Below are 20,101 nucleotides of genomic sequence, written 5' to 3'. Positions count from 1 at the left end.
AAAGCTACTCTTCAAGTGATGCAAACAAACACAGAAAAGTTTTTTGTGGGTTTTTTTTTGCCCAACTTATTTTCTCTAGTGCTTTCAAGTGCCTTGTGCCTCAAAATAATGATAAAAAACATACCATTCTTTGTATTTGAATCCATGTTCACATCATTACATGAAGTACATTTTTGAAATTCTCTTGGTGCTTATTCATTAGCTGAGCCTTGCTTCAGCCAGAGACAATAGAAAATTAGTTCTTTTGGGCAGTAACACATCCTAACAGCTCATTATTTAGCGCTTGATACTTGATCTGAGTTGGAGAGGACTGGAAAAGAGAAAAGGAAGGGTGGTTTCTGCAGAAGACATTGTTGTGGCCGAATCCTGCTCTGACTGGTGTCATGGGAAGTGGAGGATGCCGGCGGCAGCAGTCAGGGCCCGCGGGATGCGCTGTGTGGGGCTGGCAGTGGCTGAGGGACAGCCCTGAGCCCCGCCTGGCACAGGGCCAAGGCCCTGGTCAGTGCCAATTGCCATTTTCATGGCTCTGCTGTGATCATGAAGAGGGATGGAGGCCTCTGTCAGCCCTGGCAAGGGCCTGTTTGACAAGCCATAACCATCTCAATCAGCTCCCGCCAGTGACAGCAAAGTTCCGAGCACGCAGTTGGCTTTGAGCACAGAATTGCCCCTCATCGCCCAGAAATGAGGATCAGGAATATTTACTGGGAGAAGAGCAAAAACTCAACTCCCTGTGCCTATACCCATGTGCTCTGGCCTTCACTGAGGTGAACCTAGTGCTTGGTGTGCTTAGGTGCTTAATCCAAACACTGGAATGGCACTTGCTGTCTAAAATGCCAGTGTCTGTAGCACTGCACAGTGCTCTGTTAAACCTCTCTGGGTTTTCTTCAGTTGTGTCTATATCATCTTTGTGGGCATGAATGGTAAAAGTATTTTTGAAAATGTAAGAAATTAATCTCTGGACTTTTTACAAAGGCTGAAAACCGCTTTCTGTCCTCTGAGTCCCCTCTCTCCACCTACCAAAGCAAGCAAGTGACAAAGATCCTGACTGAGTGTGTCTGGATGGTTCAGTGTCTGACATTTGTTGCTGGAGTTTGCAGAGCCAGTGCATTGTGCCACCTGTACCAGCTCTCAGCTGAGAGAGTCCTGCTACAGCTTCTAGACTAAAGACTTGCATGGCTGCTGTTATTTGACTGGTTTTTGTTTCATTGCCCTGAGCATTTATTTCCTGTTCTTTATGTGAAGGAAGAATAGTTCATTTTGAATTACTTGATATGTTTTTAGATCAGCAATGAGTATCAGCTGTAGGAACATTGTCCCTGCTGTGTGCATCCATGGGCATAGAGGGAAGAAGTCTGACAAATCCATAAATGTGCTTTAGTGTTAACCCAAAATTCACACAGTATTAATAAGTCACTTTTTTTATCAAGGAATCTATCGCATTATACGGGAATGCAGAGTTCTTAACATAAGAAGTGCTCTCATAAAACTGTTTCTATGAAATACAAACTGCAAGTCTCACACGGGACAAAGTGTGAAGCTGAATTTTTATGAGAAATCCATGGAATTACCATGAACTTTTGGTGACACTAGCAATGTTGGTTCCCACTGCAGTAAGCTATTTGCTTACAGTTATTCATTGTATACTTAAATGTATGCTTTCTGGTCACAGAAATAATTGGCAAGGATGTTTTGGGTTTGCTTTTCTTCATGGGAGGAGAAAGGAAGGACTCATTATGTTCTTGATCAGAGGTCAAGATAGATCCTGCTCATTAAAATGGCACACACAGCTTGTGCTGGTTTAAATCAGCTTTGTCTTTTTTCTATTTAAAGGCACAGCAGAGAAGTCCTTAGATTTGAAAAGAAATGTAGTGACAAATGCTGTGCACCTGCTTTAGAACCAAGATTCATTTAAAGTTCAGGGGAAAATCCTCTGTAAATCTCATGATAGAATGAATCCACTCATGCAAAAGGCAGAATCTATCTTAGCTAAAGTGGTGTGAATACAGAATGAACCCCAGAAATATAAAAGATGAGGCCCCAGATTTTCAGCAGTGTAGCTGGGATGTTATCTGTTCCATAATGGCAAATGAATGAGCTCTCTGCAAACTATTTCTGAGCTCTTTAAAGTACTGACTTCATCTACTGGAAAACAAAAAAGTAGTAGATGGGCATTAAAGAGGTGAGATGTTTGCTGTAGGATTAAGTGATATTCTCACTGATTTTGATAGGAAAACTGACGGGCAGCAGAGGTGCAGACCAAGTCTTTACAGTCAGTTTTGCTTTTTGTCAGACTACAAAGGCTTCTTGTCCTGCACACAGTAATCATAATCCCTTTTGGTGCATGTCTTTACTTTTGTCTGTGACATGGACAGCTTCCTTATTTGTGATGGGTTGTTTAAATGCAGTGTGGAAATTACAAGAGAAGTAACTTGCTGGAACTCTTTGTGACCCAGTATATTTTGTGGCTTCTCATAGCAGGTAATTTTATGTGCTATCTGGCTCCAATATGGCATACTTTGTGAGCTGTGCCTAGTGGAATTCGCCTCCCCTTTGAGGAGTAGTGGCATTGTCTCAGCATGGAAAATTGCAGGGGAAAAAAAGGCTGAGCTAGCATTCTTTCCTTGCTTTTCTTTTGTTTCATTTTTTGATCTGCTGGGGGCAGCACAGATGAAGTGAGTCTTTTGGCAAGGTCACTAGAATGAGGAGTGGGGAAATGGCTTTGTGGGCCAGGACTGAGGGAATATTGCATGCGAGGGCGGGTGCAATATTAAGAAGATGTTACTGAGTTATTTGGATAATAAAGCAGTGGTTTAGGTTAGGCCACGGTAGAACTGTTTAGGGTCTCTGAATGAAAGCCAGATGATGAAACTGGATATTATGTTAAAGAGCAATGATCTAGTAAGAAGCCTCAGAAAAAGCATTGCCAGAGGAGAGGGTTTTGGTTTGTTTTTTTTTTTTTTCTGTGGTAGAACTAGTATTTCGTTATGATAATTATATTATAGATTTGTATAGTGCCTTGCTGAAAGCATGTGCTTCTCTATCAGCCAGATGTTTAGATGCTTTTTCTTATAGAACTGTGTGTGGCAAGTTTTGGGGGAGATTTTTTTTGCTATTCAAGCTTCTGAAGCCTAGTTCTCATATTTTTCAGTGGGAGGAACATTCAGTGTGCTTTCCAAGCGTGAGGAGGAAGGGTAGAGCCATTGGCCCACATGCTACAGGAATGGCTCAGCTCAGTGCCCTGAGGGCAGTGTGCCCCAGCAGAGCATCCTGTTTTCCATGAGCATGGCAGCATCCAAGCAGAGTTCACTCAGCAAGGCAGCTCTCTGGGACCTCTCTGAAGAGTTACTGCAAACACTGCCCCAGTCACGCAGTTGTTACACCCTGGAGCAGGCCATAGGTTAGATGCAAAGGCACTTTTGGTTTTTTTTTTCTTTTTCCTTTAAAAAAAGTAAATATTTACAGATATAATTGTGAAACACCAAGCAACTTAAAAAAAAAAAAGGCAAGCAATTAACTCACTGTATCTTGATCAAAGTGCGCTGCTGCGCGCTTCCCCTCGCACACGGCTGGCCCCGGGAACGCTGCCCAGGAGCCGGGGCAGCGCCGGCTCGGGTTGCAGTTTGTACACCTGACATGGAGCCTCCTGCTCCGCCTGGGAACGGCCTCACAGAGCCACCGTGCTCAGCCCTGCGCCACTTAATTAAAATACCTCATCCAGGGGCTGTTTGTAATGGCAGCGCCAACCTGCGCGTTGTGCTTTTTGTTTTTCCTCTTGTTTTATTTCCCCCCTCTCCGGTGTGTTGCACGCAGTCGGTGAGGCACCACATGGGTTGCTGCTCTGACACTGACAACTGAGGAAATTAAATTCTGTGGCAGAATCAGTTAAAAGCATGACTAAATCAGTGTTGTTTTTCTATAACAACTGAAACAACATAATTATTTTAAGGTTGAATTTTTATTGCTAATGAAATTTTTCAAGGCAGTAAATTTTTTTGCATTTTCCTTATACTAAGATCCTTTTAAATATATTTGGGGTTTCTCATTTTTATTTTTTTTTAAGAAAGTAGAAGCACTTGAGTTCAGTAGGACACCGTTAGATAAAAGTAGTGATAGGCTGCAGTTCCAGCTTCATATGAAGTCATACTGCACCATTAGTATTACTGTTTTGTTCAACAAGTAAATATTTATATGGTCATTCATATAAAAAAGCTCATTGTATTTATAAAATCTTAGTGACATCTGAATTTAAAAATTTAAGATAATGGAGCATTTGCTTATACTGGTTTAATAACTGCTTTGAGTCTACTAGACCAAATCTTGCATTTTTGTTAGGGTAAGTCAGTGAAAAGAAAACCATAAGGGTGGTGTGATCTCACACACACGGTTTGGGACTCTTCTGTCTCTTTCACTGAGTCTACCTTTGAAGTACAGGCAAACATTTTTACAGAATTGGATCTTACTGTACAAAACTACTAGAAAAATTAAAAGGGCACCCCCTAATCCCTCTAGGAAAACGTAAGGAAATGCAAAACAGTACTGACTGCAGCTTCTTCCCACTGTGTTGTGTATCTCTTACTTTATACATCATATTGCATATTAAGTTTTAAAGAGCACTGATTGTTGCTTTATGAATGCATACTCCTTATCATCACTAAAAGAAGTGGTGTCCCTAAGAGATGTTGCACAGTTTCAAATTATGTTTTCTTCAGGAGGACAAAATCCTATTTGGGCAGAAATCACCCGCTCTTAAGGGGGCACACAACGGGGGGTGATTATAAAGACAGAAATTGTTGGTATCAGTGTTTAGAATTGTATGTTTTGTCATTCTAGGAGTGCATATGTGTGTTTACAATAGGGTTTTCTGTTTCATTTGCTTTAAAAAAACCCCACTGAGCTAAAAGGTTTGAAAGGAACAGCTTGAGGAATTTTTTCCATCCAGATACAATCAAGGGCAGGAAATCGTAGAAGCAGAGTTGTGGTTTTGCCTCCATTTTTTTACTAGTTAATTAAACTATAACAACTCTTAACTTCATTTTAGGTTAACTGTTCCTAGAGTTCAGAAATATTTTAAGAGGTCAATAATGCTTTCTTTGGCTCCCGCTCATTGCGAGTGGGATGAGGAGCCGCAGTCGGCAGGGCAGAGTTTTCCAGATGCGCTGCAGGGCCTGTGCGTGCGCTCGTGTCGACGCTTGTCGCTGGTGGGAAACCATCCCTCTTTGCTCATCTGTGCTCCATCCCAGACAGATGGGAGCCACGGGACAGAAACGTGGACAGCCTGACATCTGTCCTGCCCAAAGCTCAGGAGCCCTGGCTGCTGGCAGCTACCAGTTGCCACGTGTTGTTACTCAGTGCTGAGTCTGACTGGGAATGCTGGGGGAGTCCAGAGGGGCGGTACGTATGGAGTTTCAGCAGAAGCAGAAACAGCCCTAAAAACCCATTGTACTTGGCAGTGTGGGTTTTCCCTGTGAATTCAGAATGTTTTAAAGTGCCATGAGGCATCTGTCTGCGTTTTCTCCTCGGTGGGCAGGGCTGCTCAGAGCTGTGCACTGAAAGGGCACATGAGGGAAGAGCCATGCAAGTGTCACATAACTGTCTTTAATAGCGGGAGCTATTCCAGCACTCAGAGCCAAATTGTCTTTCAGCAGAAAGGATAAAATTTAGCAGAGCTGGGAAAGGGAAAGAAGAAAGGGGAGGGGAAACACAGCACCACCTCCTGCTGACACCACAGAAGTTTCCCTCGGCTTTCCCTCTCTCTCCCTCTGTGCATATATTTTCTTTTTAATCAGCTGCGGCTCTTCCCTCCCCTGCTTTTCTTTTTTCAAGTGTATTTTTACAGTTGGAATTCTGCTTTTCTAATTTCTCTTGTTTCACATTTAACTTTTTCAGAGGATTTCATTAATAGTTATTGCAATTAAAAATAATAAATAAACTCAGCACCAGCTGCTCAGATGGCTGTCTTAGCATATCTGGAACATAATGCGGTCTGTTCAGGGCAGCCACACAATGCAATTTATACCCACACCTGAGGGAATGAATTTCACAACTATAATTGCTACAATATAATTCTTATTAATGTTGTGCTATAATTCCTATTAATTCCAAAGGGCTAGTAAATGCATTAGGACTTGTCAACATATTATTTTACACTGTTTATGATCTGTAGAATTACACTCTTCAGTATTGTATTGCATAAAGAAATGCCTTAAAATTAGCTTTAATTGGAGAAGGGGAGGGAGCACATTTTCCGTTAGGGCACTGGGAAAGATCCTGGATCCTGGTGTTTGAGAAGCAATGAAACTGCATTTTAAAATCAGTCCTTTGAACTTTCTGTGCCTTGCAGTTAACAGTTTATGAAGATATATTAATAATGCCTGTCCTGGTTATTAGAAAAAGAACCACTGGTGTCTTTATGAAGGAATAAATAACTACAAGAAGGATACGGTTGTAAAATTTAAAATAACTATCTTCCAGAAAAGACAAAAGTGGGGAAATTACAAGTCATTGTGGCTGATGTAATAAATGCAGAATGGGCTATCTCACTGTGCTCTTATTTATTCTTGTTTTATCTGACTACCCTGCTTTTCTAGGTAGTGAATATGATGAAGAGGAAGTAGACTATGAAGAATCAGACAGTGATGAGTCCTGGACTACAGAAAGTGCTATCAGCTCTGAAGCTATCCTTAGTTCAATGTGCATGAATGGAGGGGATGAGAAACCTTTTGCCTGTCCTGTTCCTGGATGTAAAAAAAGATATAAGGTAAGTAGTAGTGCAGACCTACCTCGTTTCCTGCTGTTGTAGGTGGTGGGGAAAGCCTCTAAAATCAGTTTGCGCTCTTCTCATTTAATAGATATTCACAATTATTTTTGTGATATTTTAGCAGAATATTTTATCCACTAGTTTCCTCTCAAGCACAGCCAGGTTTATCCGTTTTACAAGGGATGACTGCCTGTCAAGAGAGATTACATATTGCAACTCTTGCTTTACATGAGCAAAAGCTTTTAATGAGCTTTCTGTTATTTAGACAAATTAATTGCAGAGTGCCAGAGGTACTACAAGCAAGATAATCTCCTGGGTCCCCTTCAGAAACATGAAATGAAAAGCTTCTATCCATCTGTGCCAGGAACAATTCCTTCTGCTTAACTCCTAGATACACTGCCTCCTCTTTAGTGAGACAGTGCATTTTCTGTTAAAGATGATGTGTGGAATGTGGTGGTTAACATCGTGCAAGTCAGAATTCACCTTGGGAAGGCAGAGCCTTGCAGAAATTCTGGCATCATTCTGTCCTGGGTCCAAGTTCCCATGGCACATTTACACAGCCATCAGTGACCCCACACGCATCCCCTTGTGTGACACCCTGGGAAACAATTCCCTGACACCCCCACCCTGCCCCATTCTTTAATTGCTCTCCATCATGAGAAATTTCTGTGTTTTTTATGTGAGTGAAGCATTTCTAAACTGGAACCTTGAGCTTGCCAATGTAGAACATGCCAGGATGTTACAGGAGTGTTGCTTCAGTACAGACAGATGAAATTGTGTGGAACATCTTGCAGTTCAGTATGGCATTCTCTAACCACTGACATAATGGAAGTAGTGGGTGAGCACACTTCCTCTAAGTTGTTTTCTAAAGTTTTTGCATGAACTACTGGAAAATCCAACTGTACACCCTAGAAAAACCATGGTGGCTGGGTTGGTTGTATTTTATGGCTTGTCCTTTAAATAACTGGTAAGTAGGGACTTAAAAGAGAGCAGAAGTATGAAATAGAGGAAGGCCAATAGCATTTGAGATAAAACAGCTGTGCCAAGAATGGAAAGCCCGTGCATGAAACCATGTAGTGGATGAAAGCCTATTTCAGTGATGCTGCAGCAGCTCCCATAGCAGCAAATGACAAGACTCAGGTTCCTGTACAGACCACTTAACCCTGACAACACTGTTTCATAAAACATGGACAAGAAAGCAGTGTGCTCGTTTCTCAGGGACATGCAAGTCTTTTTGCTGAGATTATCCTGAACTATATAGTGTTTATTCTCCAGTTACTGGAAAAACTGAACACCATCTCCAGGGCCAGGGCAGAGGGAAAGATGGTTTTGGACTACTTGCAAGCATTACTTTGCAGATAAACTCCCATTATTGAAGATCAGTACTTTCCTTGCGTGTGGCAGGAGCTGTGCCAGACAGAGGGTATGGTATAAAAAGCTAAATCCCCTAGCTCAGGAAGCAAACAAGCCATGGTGATTGTTAGAAGTCGTGTGCCCAGAGGGCATCTATACATTGCAGAAAACATTCGCTTAATGGCAAAGTCTGGAAGGAGAACCCTGTAATTTGCTATATCCTGTCTGTTCTCTGTTTGACTGCCAGCCCTCTGTCTTTTTATTGCCCAAATGAGCAAGCTGTTTGTGCCTGTTCCTGCTATCTCACTACCTTCATCTCAAATGCATGAGGACTGTCTATAAGGGATATCTTGTACACTATTAATGGTAGACCAGCCAGGCAGGGGAACAAATTAATGACCCTTAGAGGGGCTGACAGAGAACAGCAGTAAATAAAAAGTACCATATTCTTGTAAGAGACTCACCTCTGTTTAATCCTGATAGAAAAGCACATTTCCTTAAACTCTGCCTCACCTCATTTCTCTTTTCTGTGGGCTCTGTTTCCTCCCTTTTTTATTTTCAGCCTATGTTTTTTCTTTTTGCATTTTTATCTTTGTTTCCTTCCTTTTAGCTTTGTGTCAGCTGTGTTTCTTGTTTCCTCTTTATCTTCCTTCTGCTTAACCCGCTTGTCTGACGGAGTCTGGGTAGGGAGTCCTGTGATCAAAGCACTGGGATTTTCTGGTGGGTACTGGATAATCACAGTCAGGACTGTAAAACAATTATAGTGCTCCAAACAGGAACACAGACATGCACATACAGTAATTGCCAGGCTCACTTTACGGCTGAGAAAGGATGCATTCCTTTAGGGAGAGAGGAGGAAAGGAGGATATACACAGTTTTCTTTTGTCTGGCCTTAGGTGACGTAAGTTTGAGAAGCAGAATGGTATTTTTAGAGATTTTATTTGAATTTCAGTACTGCTTAAAGGACCCAGTAGGGATGGGGCACCTTTTTACAAACAATGTTCAAGGATAAGAGATGGCCTCTGCACTGAAAAGTCATTATGGAAAGGTAAATAAGACAAGAATGAGTACAACAAACACTCCAGAGGAACGGGCTGGGGTGGACAATGGAAACTGTAAGGAGAACATGTTTATACACAAGCCCAGATGTGTATCAGAAGCCCCTGCTGGCCTCCTGCCCAGCTGCTGTCTCCTGGCGCTTTCCCATAGGCAGTGCAAATAGTCATAAAGATTTCGTCGTTCTTCAGGAACTTTATTTTTAAAATTATTTTACTTACAACGTATTTTGGTAGTCTGTATAGTGTGGCAGAGATTTTCTTGAGAAGCCACAGATCCTGGGAGAAATATTTTTCTTTAAGTTACATGTGGGATAGTCAGAAACATCTGAATAAACCTGAAGTACACTGACTTCTAGATGCTTTACACACAAGGCTTTGAACTAATTTCTGAAGCTTGCTTTCTTCTTTAATTATGCTTATTGAGGTAGAGAAGAATTTATATTTACTTTCTAGTTTTCCATTTATGGGTAATTTTTCTTCCTGTGATCCATCTTTGATGCCTGAAATTTGATTTTTAGAAAATCATCTGTGTGATTCCAGGAAACCCAAAGGTATAATCCTTGTTTCTGTCGAGTTCACCCTCACCAGACTTTGGATTCGTATCCAAATTTAGATGCCCTGTCCAGAAGTGTATGGTTATTGAGTAGTTAATGTGCTTTGCAAAATACCACCTTGTAGGAGTTAAAATGGGGATTTATGAAAGTGTTGATTAGTTTTCCTTTGATTCAGTACCCCTGAGTGGTCTTTAGCTCTGGAGAAGGACTTTGAAAATGTGGTTAAGATGTAGATAAACTTACTCGGGCAACCTCCAAAGAGCAAATGAAGTTTGAAACACAGTAGATACAACAAACCCTACAAATAATGCATATATGCTAGTATAGAGAAAACCCTGGAGTATTTGTCTTAAATTCTCTAGTTTGTGCAAAATTAGTAATAAAAAAGAATAATAAATTTCAGTGCATACAGAATGTAGCTTATATCCATGACTTTTCTTGGCCTTGGGAAGGAAGAGAAGGGGTACCTTCCAAGGCTGCTGAGGCACTGTCTGACAGGTGAAAGGATGAAGGTCCTGTCAGGTGGCACAAACCCCCAGGAAGGCTGACCTATGAGTGGTGAAACTCAGCAGAGCTTAGGGAAGGAGAATATTGAAGTGAGAAGGAAGCAAGGGAATTTACTTGAAAGAAAGGAGGAAGCCAGAGATTGCAAGTCGAACAGAGGAACCAGACCCACAAAGAAAACTTTTGAGATGAAGAGCCAAGAGTACAAAAACATGTATGAATGTCCAAGGCTGAAACAAGAAATCTCTCAAATCATCCTTTTGAGATGTCTTTTCCTACTTAAAGTCGGAAAAGTTCTCTGCATTGCAGTGCCTTTGTGAATCCTGCCGTGAAAAAGGGGCCCTGCCCAACAAGAGACTTTGTGTCTTTGCAAACCAGGTAGTGCCAGTCTAAACTTCTCTATCGCCTCCTGATCTGGTCCCAGGTTAATAATTGTTTCCTCCTGTTCAAGATTTTTAGAGTGCCCTTCTCTATGGCCATCTTCTTCCTCAATCATCTGTGAGAGTAAATAGTGAGCAACCTAAGTAACCAGAGCAATAAAAGTGATGTACGAGTTTGGCCATGGCTTTTGCTGCACCTCAGCAAACTCAGCCCAGACGTACAACAAAGTGTTTACATTGCAGCAGTGGAAAAAGTGCCGAAGAGTCACTGTAATTCTAACAACAGTTTCCTTTTAGACAGAAGTACAGGTCAAATTTCACATTACACAAGTTCCTTATGCTCTATGTGGTTACTGTTTGTCAAACCTTCCATGGCCCAATTCATTCCTTTAGGTTTATGCTTTAGCATCTCCTTAAATTTTGCTGCCTGAAAATACTTTCTCCCCTTTCACCAAGGAATGGGTGTACTGGGGCTGATGGATCATTAAAAAACCTGGATCAGGAGAAGAGTACCATTGACATGGAATAGTGAGGGAATTTGTGATTGCAGATTTATGGCATCTGTAGCAATTGATAGTAGCTCAAAAGTATCTAGAAGAGATTTCTTAAAAAAATTAAAACAAGAACAGGTTTTTGTTAGGCAAATATTGTTATTATAGGTAATAGGGCTTGTTTTAAAAATTTCAGTGCAGAAGCAAAAGTTTAGCAGGTCACCCCAGATTTTCTCCTCTTTAGAAGGCACAGGTCCTTAAAGGTATACAGATGATGACAGACACCTTATGAAGTCCTCCTGCCACCCAGTGACAGTCCTGGCCCCCTTACCCCAGTGGCCCTGTGGGTGCATCCAAAAGCTGCCCCAGGATTTCAGATTAGTTGCAGGGAATTCACTTGAGTCTCCTTGAGGCTGATGTGTAGCTTTGAGGTGCTCTTGGGTTGTGCTAGAGCTTTCTGCCTCCTCTGAGTGCTCTGCACCCAGACAAACCCTGCCCTGATGGCTCGTGTTCCTGTGTCTGGTTGGTGTTGGACATGGGGGATTCTCAGCTCCCATGTCTCCAGGGGACAGCAGTGCAGGGGCTGTCCAGAATTTTTAAGGGTGTAAAGGACATTTCAGAGGCTGGATTTGCAACTTCAGGTGAGGAGTCACTGCCTGGATGCTCTGGAGAAGAGGAGCATGAATCTGTGGGAGGAGCAGTTGCTTGCAGTCTTGCACCTCTTTTCCAGGGTGGATAATTGAGACAGTTTTTCTGTGAGTTCCAAGCTGGAGCTTCTACTTACTGTAAGCTGCACATTGAAAAAACTTGTTGTTTAAAGAGCCAAGGGAACTTCCTGTTACGTGTAACACCAGGCAGTCGTTCAGCAAAGACAAAATCCCTGAGACCTAATTTAGTGGGTTGTTTAATATGCAAGCTGTTAGTTGATGTTAGCTTTTTAGCTTTTTCTTTTCTATTTTATTAATCTTTAAAAAAATACTGAGATACATATCTGGAATCTTTTAGAGAGAACACAGGACAGCCTTGGAACTGTCTCTTTTTGTCACAAACACTATCTTCTTCGGTTTCATCCTAGGAGAAGCTCAAATGAAAGACAGTATGCCTTTGCTTATTCATCCAAAAATCAGAGCTCTTTTAGTGGGAGCAGATGAGAGACTCCAGTGTACTCCACAGAACAGTATCAGAACAGCTGCTGAGATCACAACAGCTTCTTCCATTTTTTGTCAGAAATATGTGAAAAGGAAAACAGAGGAATTACTTTGATTTATGTTTAGTAAGGTTTTTTGGTTGACATGGCAGAAGTGTGGCCTGTTTCCCACCCTTGCCAGTGTAACAGGGTGTGTGTTGTGTTGCTGTGTTTTGCACTAGTGGGGATAAGCTCTCCAGTTTGAGCTGTGGAGTATTCCCAAACAATAGCTATTTTGAAGACAGCTTCTCTGGATTATTTTTTAAGTGTCCTGTGTAACTTTTTTGAGTTAAGCATTCCCTGCAGTTATTTCTTTGGAGGCAATGTGTAAACGATCAGAATTTGCTGGAGCTAAAAGATGTATCTAGAAACAATGACACAAAACAGAACAGACACACCATGGGGGAGTCTCAGCTCTTTAAAGAGGTGTGACCCAAGTTTTCATGCCAATTCTTTGTTTGCTTGTAAATGAACCTCTGAATAAGACTTGTCAGTGCTATATGAAAAAGATGTCAGGACGCAAAGAGCAACCATGTGTGAGTCCATTAAATGGTATTCTTTGGGAAGTGACGTCTATTGGGAGATAAAAACCAGGTAGGTAAGTTTTGAAATTCTTTTCCTTGTCCCATCTGGTACCCTGGGAGTGCAGCCCATGTGTAATACCCAGTGGGAGCTGCTGGCTCCTGGCAGTTACAGGATTTTGCTCATGACATTGATCCATTTTCAGGTTTTAACTGGAAGCAGAGCCCGTGTCAGCCCACCTGAGCACTGACATTTTCCCTTCTCCCTCACAGAATGTGAATGGTATCAAGTACCACGCCAAGAATGGCCACCGAACACAAATCCGCGTACGCAAACCATTCAAATGTCGCTGTGGAAAGAGTTACAAGACAGCTCAGGGCCTGCGGCACCACACAATCAATTTCCATCCCCCCGTGTCTGCTGAGATCATCAGGAAGATGCAGCAATAACATGCTGGTCACAAATGTGCCAAGAAATCCTCACCAGCAGTTGCTGATTTTGAGAACAGCCACCTTTTTCAGGGGAAGCACTCAGCAACCCTTTCAAAAAATTAAATGCATGCTTTAAAATTTTCTGTAATTTTGGAATGATGTATCTTTGTAGAGTTAATGATTTTGTACATTTGCACATGTTATCATCTTACCCATTTTCATTACTTTGAGATAAGGTGCTATAAAAGCTATAGGTTCTTCAGAACATTTTTCTCCAAAAAAACAAAAAAAATAAGAACTAGGGGGACGTTGTGTATTTAGTTGTACTGACGTGTGGGACAGGAACGCGAGGAGGAGAGCTTGGCACTGACATCCTTTCAAGATTGTAATGTGATGAAGACTTTCGATGCATCTGTCAATGTGTGTGCAAAACCAAAACAGTACAGCCCTCATCAAACTATAGTTAACATGCCTTACATAACGGAGTTATCAGTGGAGTAGCAAGTCTTTTAGGTAATGGAAATATAAATAAGAAAGAATGTTTAACATAATATGCTAAAAATATTTTCATACTTAAATAACATACATAAAAAGGTGTGCTTGCTGTATTTTATATTATCTTGCAAATATTTTTTTTTCCTCCCTCTTGAAATGCTGAAAACCTTGCCATTCGAACTAGTAAACAATCACTTTAGTGTTAGCAATTACATTTTTTTCTCTGTACATGATGTCATATTATGTTCATGCCCATCAAACTTTTGAGGACCAATATCCCAGTCCAACTAAATATTTACCCCTGAACTATCTGTTAGAAAGACACTTGGAAATACTTAAGTGCAAATTTATGTGTGTGTGAGAAACAATTATCTTCATCTCAGATGAAGTTTTGAAGCACTTTGTAGTTCTCTATTGCCAACAGATTTAATGTTTTATGTGTTGCCAATTCTTGCAACTACTGTACGAGCATGTGCTGCGGTTGCAAATAAAAATGAGAAATTCAGCGCATGGTTTAAGGAGGTCCGTTAGTTGTGCTAAGGGAGTTCTAATGCCTCTCCCTCACGTTCATTGTGTTTTCAGATTTTCTTTGTGCATTTTTTGCTTCTCATTGTAGGTCACCGCATTCCATTTGGAAGTCTCTGTTTAGCTTTACAATTAATTTTGCTGAAATATGACATTTGAGCCTTATCGAAGATTAAGTGCTTCTTGCAGCAGGTGGTCAGAGACTGACTTAAAAGCCAACATGAGAGCGCTTCGTGTCTGGACCATACCTGAACATTTGTTGCTTGCCATCCTGCCTTGAGCATTCTTCTCACAAGTGCTATTCCTGGAGTTCAGCTGGCCAGGAGCAGAGGTGGGCGCCCTCCACCAGCCCTAGCCTGAACACTCCTTTGCCTGGCAAGGGTGTAGGAGGAACTCCCAGTTTTAACAGTCATCGCCTTGGCTTGGTTCCTGTTCTTTTAAGTGCAAAAGAAAGCTCACATAAAGGAGGAATGAGCTTTCTCTATTTTTTTTCCAAAGCTTTAAATGAAAACTTTGTAAGGATGACAATTACCTTTTCTCCAGCAGAGTAAAAGTCTCATTAAAACACGTAAGAACCATCCTAATGAGTAAGTGTTTAGAACAGCCAAAGTGAAGCGAAACATCCCTCTCTCAGATACCAGAGAGGTGACCGTGACAGCCAGGTTTAAAGGATGATCCAGACATGAGAGTTACTGGTACACACAAGGCCCCAAGTGGCCACTTCCCACCTTCTGCAGCTTTGGCAACAGATCTGGCCAGCAAACACGTTTTGGCTCTGCTCCTAGTGCAAGAACGACAGGCTGGGCGAGTTCGTTCAACAGCTAAACAGTTGTAAAACATCATTGTTGCATGTAAATTCCTTTCAACTATAAAACTGAAATTCCAGTTTCTATTTACCTATTCATTGTGACAGTATTATTAAACAGGTAAAGATGGGACTATTTTGTTATACTGTGTATAGTGAATGTATTGTACTGTGTCTGTGAAAAGTGTGCTTTAAATTATATTTTCATATGTTTTGTTGGGGACAAAGTACTTTAAGTTTGAAAGTGACAGAGGTTTGTTTTAGAACTGAAGGCAACTTAAAGAATTCCTGTCAGGAAAGCTGCTTATAAATGTAAATCAAATCACATTTAAAATAAACTGCCTCTGACCTAAAAAGACTGCTCTTTTCTCATTCCTAAACTAAAGTTAAATTCTTGGGCTGTGTATAGTCTTTGTTTATTTTACTTTGGTATCCTCAAACTCTTGAAGCCTGTTCTAACTGTTTTCATCTGCTGTTGAGTTACAGTAAGAAAAAAATCCTTTACCTCAGGCCAGCCCTTGGTATGAAGCTCCCAGTTACAAAAATCTTAATACTGCAAATGGCACATGAGCATTGATGAGTTGCTGCTGCCCAGGACACTGCAATTCATACACGTCATGCAGTTTTTAGTTAACTCCTGCATTAACTGGATATTGTAAGTGTTCAGGAGGGAACTGCAGTCAACAGAGGCTACTCTAAGCCTTAATCCCAGAGTCTGTCTCTCAAAGAAAGAACACAAACAGATGTGAATAGCAACCCTATGCCATAAAATGCTGAGTCATCATTTACTCCTTAGTGAAGTCTATACTCTGTTTAATTTCAAAATGAGCAGCAGGGAAAACAGACCACTGACTCCATGAATAATTCTGCTTTTAATGTAACAAGACTACTGTACAGCAAGTGGGAAGCAAATTTACTTAATACAGTTAAAGTAAATATAAAATGTTTAGATATACACACGTGGTTTTACTTATTGGAAAGAAATACATAAAGTTAAAACGCAAAACGTTTCAAAAGCCAGAAGGAACACAATCCACTGTTGTGAAAACAGAACAATATTTTCTACTGAATAAAACTGCAACATAATGGCAATGACTTTTTTAAACAATTACTTGTAGGCATTTAAGCACAGCAGTCTCTTTCAACTCAAAACCACTGCCTGAAAGTATAACATACCTCATTTAATGTTATTCCTTAAGGCAAACATTCTGCATGTGAAACTGAAGTATTTACCAATCCTCTTGTTGCAAGCCTGGAATCTCACAGTACATGCATCCACATCTCAGAAATGTACTAGAAAACTATATTTTCATAAGGTAAGTAATGTAACTTTCCAATTTCAGTGTTACTCAGAGAAAAACTACGTGGATTTGCTAGAAGAGACACCTGCTTATTACATTTTTAATTGTGCCTCAGTTATCAAGGTTAAGAGAAACCACAGGTGGTTTTGGTGATGTTTTTTACATGTAGCTGAAGAACACCATGAAGCCGGTCTCATTTTTTCTGAGGCTCAGTCATTCCTGTGTCCTTAGGCATTCCACTAAGTAGGGGAAGAAATTCCACTAAGTAGGGGAATAAATAGCTACATACACAACAAAGTGAGGGGTTGTGGGTTTCCTTAGTACAGTGTTAGGCAGAGAGAGAAGATAACCCCATAGCAGCTTACAGCCATGGCTCCCATTAGAGTACATGAGCTTTTAATCAGAATTTTGCACTATTACAGAAAGCTGCACTGCTTTTGTTTTGGAGATGGACTACTCAAAGTGGTGGGGCTTTAAGCTACACTGCAAAACAAAGTATTTAATCGAAATTTAATACGTTCTGATCAAAGTGCGTCTGGACGTGCCTCTCGAAGCCTTGCTGGTCGTAGTCGGGCGGGAACTGCTCGCTGCACATGGGACAAACCTTCCAGTGGCTCTCAACGTGCTCCTCAAACTTGCTCTGGTCGTAGTTTGGGGGAAACATCACATCACAGAGAGGACATTTCTTCTGCACATCAAAACTTCGCAAGGAGGTGAAGAGGAAGAAAAAGGGGAACAGTTTATTTCTATTTATTCTGTTAATGCAAACTAAAAGCAGGATCCTGCTGCCAGCAACATTCAGAACTTTACTACCAACTTCAATTTGAGTGGACTTTGTATCCAAGTATCATCCAGTTCATTTAAATGTTTCTCCAAAAGCACTCAATACAGTCAGAGTAGTTTCACATGCAAATTCCAAAATAACCTGGCATTTTAAAAGCAACATAATTTTGACCTTACTCCAGCTACCACTGAATACAAATCTACTGAATGCCTTAATGGCCAAACAGTTTCATGGGAAACCACTCTCTCTGCTCATAAATGCTTGCTCTTGGCAAACATAACACTTTATAAAAGCTCTAAACTTAGGTTCACAATTAGGTTGGCAAGAGAGGGGAAAAAACAAAAGTTATTCATTCATTTACTAAAAAATTTGTCTAAATTCCATCAAAGGTATAGTATGAACAGCCTGCCCTGTCTCACGGCATATTCTGTGCCAGTTAATTGTACACCAAACACTCATTAAAATGCTCTGTAGCTTTTCACCTGCACCCCCACCCTTGGGTAGTTCTACAGAAACCTCTCCATGCCCTTAAAGACCAACACAAGATAACATCTACCTGGAATCAAAGCAGAAGCCTGTGCCCCGCTCACGCAAGAGTAGACTTGGAGGATCAGGAGCAGAAGGTACAGTGTTGTCATCATCCTATTGAAAAGAGAAAGTATTTTAAAGGCTAACCCCTACCAAAACAAGGTTGTTTTTTTTCCTCAATATGCATTTTTGTTATCAAACACAAACTCAGATGAAATATACTTTCACTCTGAAATTTCTGCAGCCTAAGTTTTACTTTTGTACATCTTGGCTCTACTCTGCAATTCAACAATGGAGCACAAAATGGAGTAATTTCAAGGCAGAAATACAGGTACATTGCAAGATTTTTGGAACTCCAACTCCCACCTCATTTTCCTTTTTTTTCTCAAAGATGCATTAAAAGCAAGGGCTAGGAATTATTTAGCTGATCTGCAAAAAATGATGTGTGAAGGAGCACATATGCTGTGTTTTGTTTTTTACAGATAACTCATATGCAAACATACATTTAGGCTAGCGTACTTTCCCCTTACAAAGGGTTAATGGAACAGGGAAGGATGCGAAATTTCCTCAATATTCTTCTGACAACACCTGTTTGGTTTCAACCATTTAACATTTCCATTAAGCAGGCAGTGGGGCCTGCTATGACAAGAAGCTGGCAACAAACATAATCTTGCAGTTTGTTTGCTTTGCACCTGCAGTGAAAAGGGCATATGAGTTTTAAAACTCATCAGTTGTTCCTTTTGTCATGAAGGAGACAGGATAGATGTATTAAGAAAGAAAAACTATTTTGGTTTAAGTACTCTCATGCTACAATGCTACATCTTGTACAAAAACACAACAAATTTGCTGAATACCAGACTGAAGCACACCAGGACTTAACCAAGAAAATTAATGTGCATCTTCCATCAGTAAAACAGCTCCACTACAAACACAGGCAGTTAATTTCTTAAGTATAATGACCTTCCCCCTCCTTCCCCCCCCCTTTTTTTTTTAAGGCACGAGGCAAGATAAAATTATTTACAGCCTTTGCCCTCTCTTTCAGCTTCTGGCAAGTGTGGTACCCTACTACATCCAAATGTAACCTTCCTCCTTGTTCCTTTTAAAGAAACATCTGAAGAAAAGGACGATGCTTTCCTCTGAATAGGCACACCTGCACTGTCCTACACAGCTGCCCTGCAAGAACTCTCTTCAACGCAAGGCAAGCACACGTAAAAGCTTTTGGAATGTCCTAGGGCTCCAGCCTTCTCATGGCCCAATTCCCCTAATTGAGAAATTCATACTGTGTGTTCCTTACAGCAGCTTCTGACCCAGGCCCTGTACAAGAATGTCAATACTAAGTATGTACTGATACTACCCTGTTAGGATACAGAACGTCTGTCTCTTCAGTGTACTTTTGCTCTTGGCAAAGTCACAGGGATCAGTTCTTAACCTTTTGGGATGCCTAACCCACACAAGAAGAATGCAAATGTCTCTGTGTTGAGCTGACCTCACAGAGATGTTACAGAGATTACTGTGTAACCACGGCATGGCCAAACAGGAACCATGAGAATTTCATCTTAGTCTGAGAGGACTTCCCAGCTATTCTAATTACAAGTTACAGTAAACGCTACACAGTCACCAAAAACTAAAAATTCTCATGCAGCACTCTGGGGTAACTTGGAATTTCTGGAAAACAGAGAAGGTACCATTGTATTGGGCTCCAACAACTGTCTACTTCTGGCATTTCTTATGGACAAAGCTCCTAAGTGTTCCATGTAAAACAGAGCACTTTATGGGGGGAGGACAGATCATCATGGTTCACGTGGGTCTCATCTTGGTTCACAGCCACTTAGTGCCTGGTATCATCCTGGAACCCATTCTTTATTCATATAGATAAGGTTACACATGCTTTTCAACCTGGCATTTAAACACCCATCACTCTCCCCCAGGAAAAAGAACCATTCCTGACAGCTCAAAAGACAAAATGATGTGGTTTTTCAAGCTGCTTTACAGAGATTATGACAACAATTGCTGGGACACCAGGCCTCAGTGCCTCTTGCCTATGTTTATGTTAAGCAAAGTCATCAGCTTGCTTCAATAGCACGAGGTTGAGTCATCCAAGTGGTTTTGATGAAAGCCCACAGTCCATACTTTGAGAAAGAAACAGTTTAATCTGCCCTTTATGTAGATCCAAAGCCACCTTTCTTGCAGTCCAGACTGATGACCAGAGACAGGGACATGGCTGCACACAGTGCCCTACAGTGATGTAACACTGTGGGTACACAGTGTGGGTACACAGTCTAAGGTCCTTAGGAAAAGACTGGTACCATAGACCCACAGGCTGGCATTGTGATCCTGTAGCAGAACAAGTGCCAGGCCTCCTGAACTCAGTCTGAATAATTAAGTGAATGAATTATAAAGGATATCTTTAACATCATGACTTAACTA

General features: G+C 41.0%; 2 protein-coding genes across 4 annotated transcripts in view; one reads left to right on the top strand and one right to left on the bottom strand.

Moving 5' to 3' along the window:
• The window catches only part of JAZF1 (JAZF zinc finger 1), a 185,404-nt gene extending 169,987 nt beyond the window's left edge, over positions 1 to 15,417 (top strand). Inside the window, exons 4-5 of the mRNA XM_059487268.1 lie at positions 6,588 to 6,757; positions 13,078 to 15,417. Coding sequence (XP_059343251.1) covers positions 6,588 to 6,757; positions 13,078 to 13,254 — 347 coding nt within the window. The 3' untranslated portion in view covers positions 13,255 to 15,417. The remainder of the gene's footprint in view (positions 1 to 6,587; positions 6,758 to 13,077) is intronic.
• A 497-nt stretch (positions 15,418 to 15,914) lies between these two features.
• TAX1BP1 (Tax1 binding protein 1) overlaps positions 15,915 to 20,101 on the bottom strand; it is a 55,537-nt gene continuing 51,350 nt past the window's right edge. For all 3 annotated transcript variants that reach the window (XM_059467410.1, XM_059467428.1, XM_059467419.1), the window contains 2 exons: positions 17,703 to 17,788; positions 15,915 to 17,063 (listed from right to left, as the gene is read on the bottom strand). In XM_059467410.1, coding sequence (XP_059323393.1) covers positions 16,862 to 17,063; positions 17,703 to 17,788 — 288 coding nt within the window. In that variant the 3' untranslated portion in view covers positions 15,915 to 16,861. The remainder of the gene's footprint in view (positions 17,064 to 17,702; positions 17,789 to 20,101) is intronic.

The sequence above is a fragment of the Ammospiza nelsoni genome, chromosome 1, assembly GCF_027579445.1.
Source record: "Ammospiza nelsoni isolate bAmmNel1 chromosome 1, bAmmNel1.pri, whole genome shotgun sequence".
NCBI classification, from domain to species: Eukaryota; Metazoa; Chordata; class Aves; order Passeriformes; family Passerellidae; genus Ammospiza; species Ammospiza nelsoni.
The sequence above is the reverse complement of the archived record's forward strand: the minus strand, read 5'-3'. Positions and strand labels throughout refer to the sequence as shown.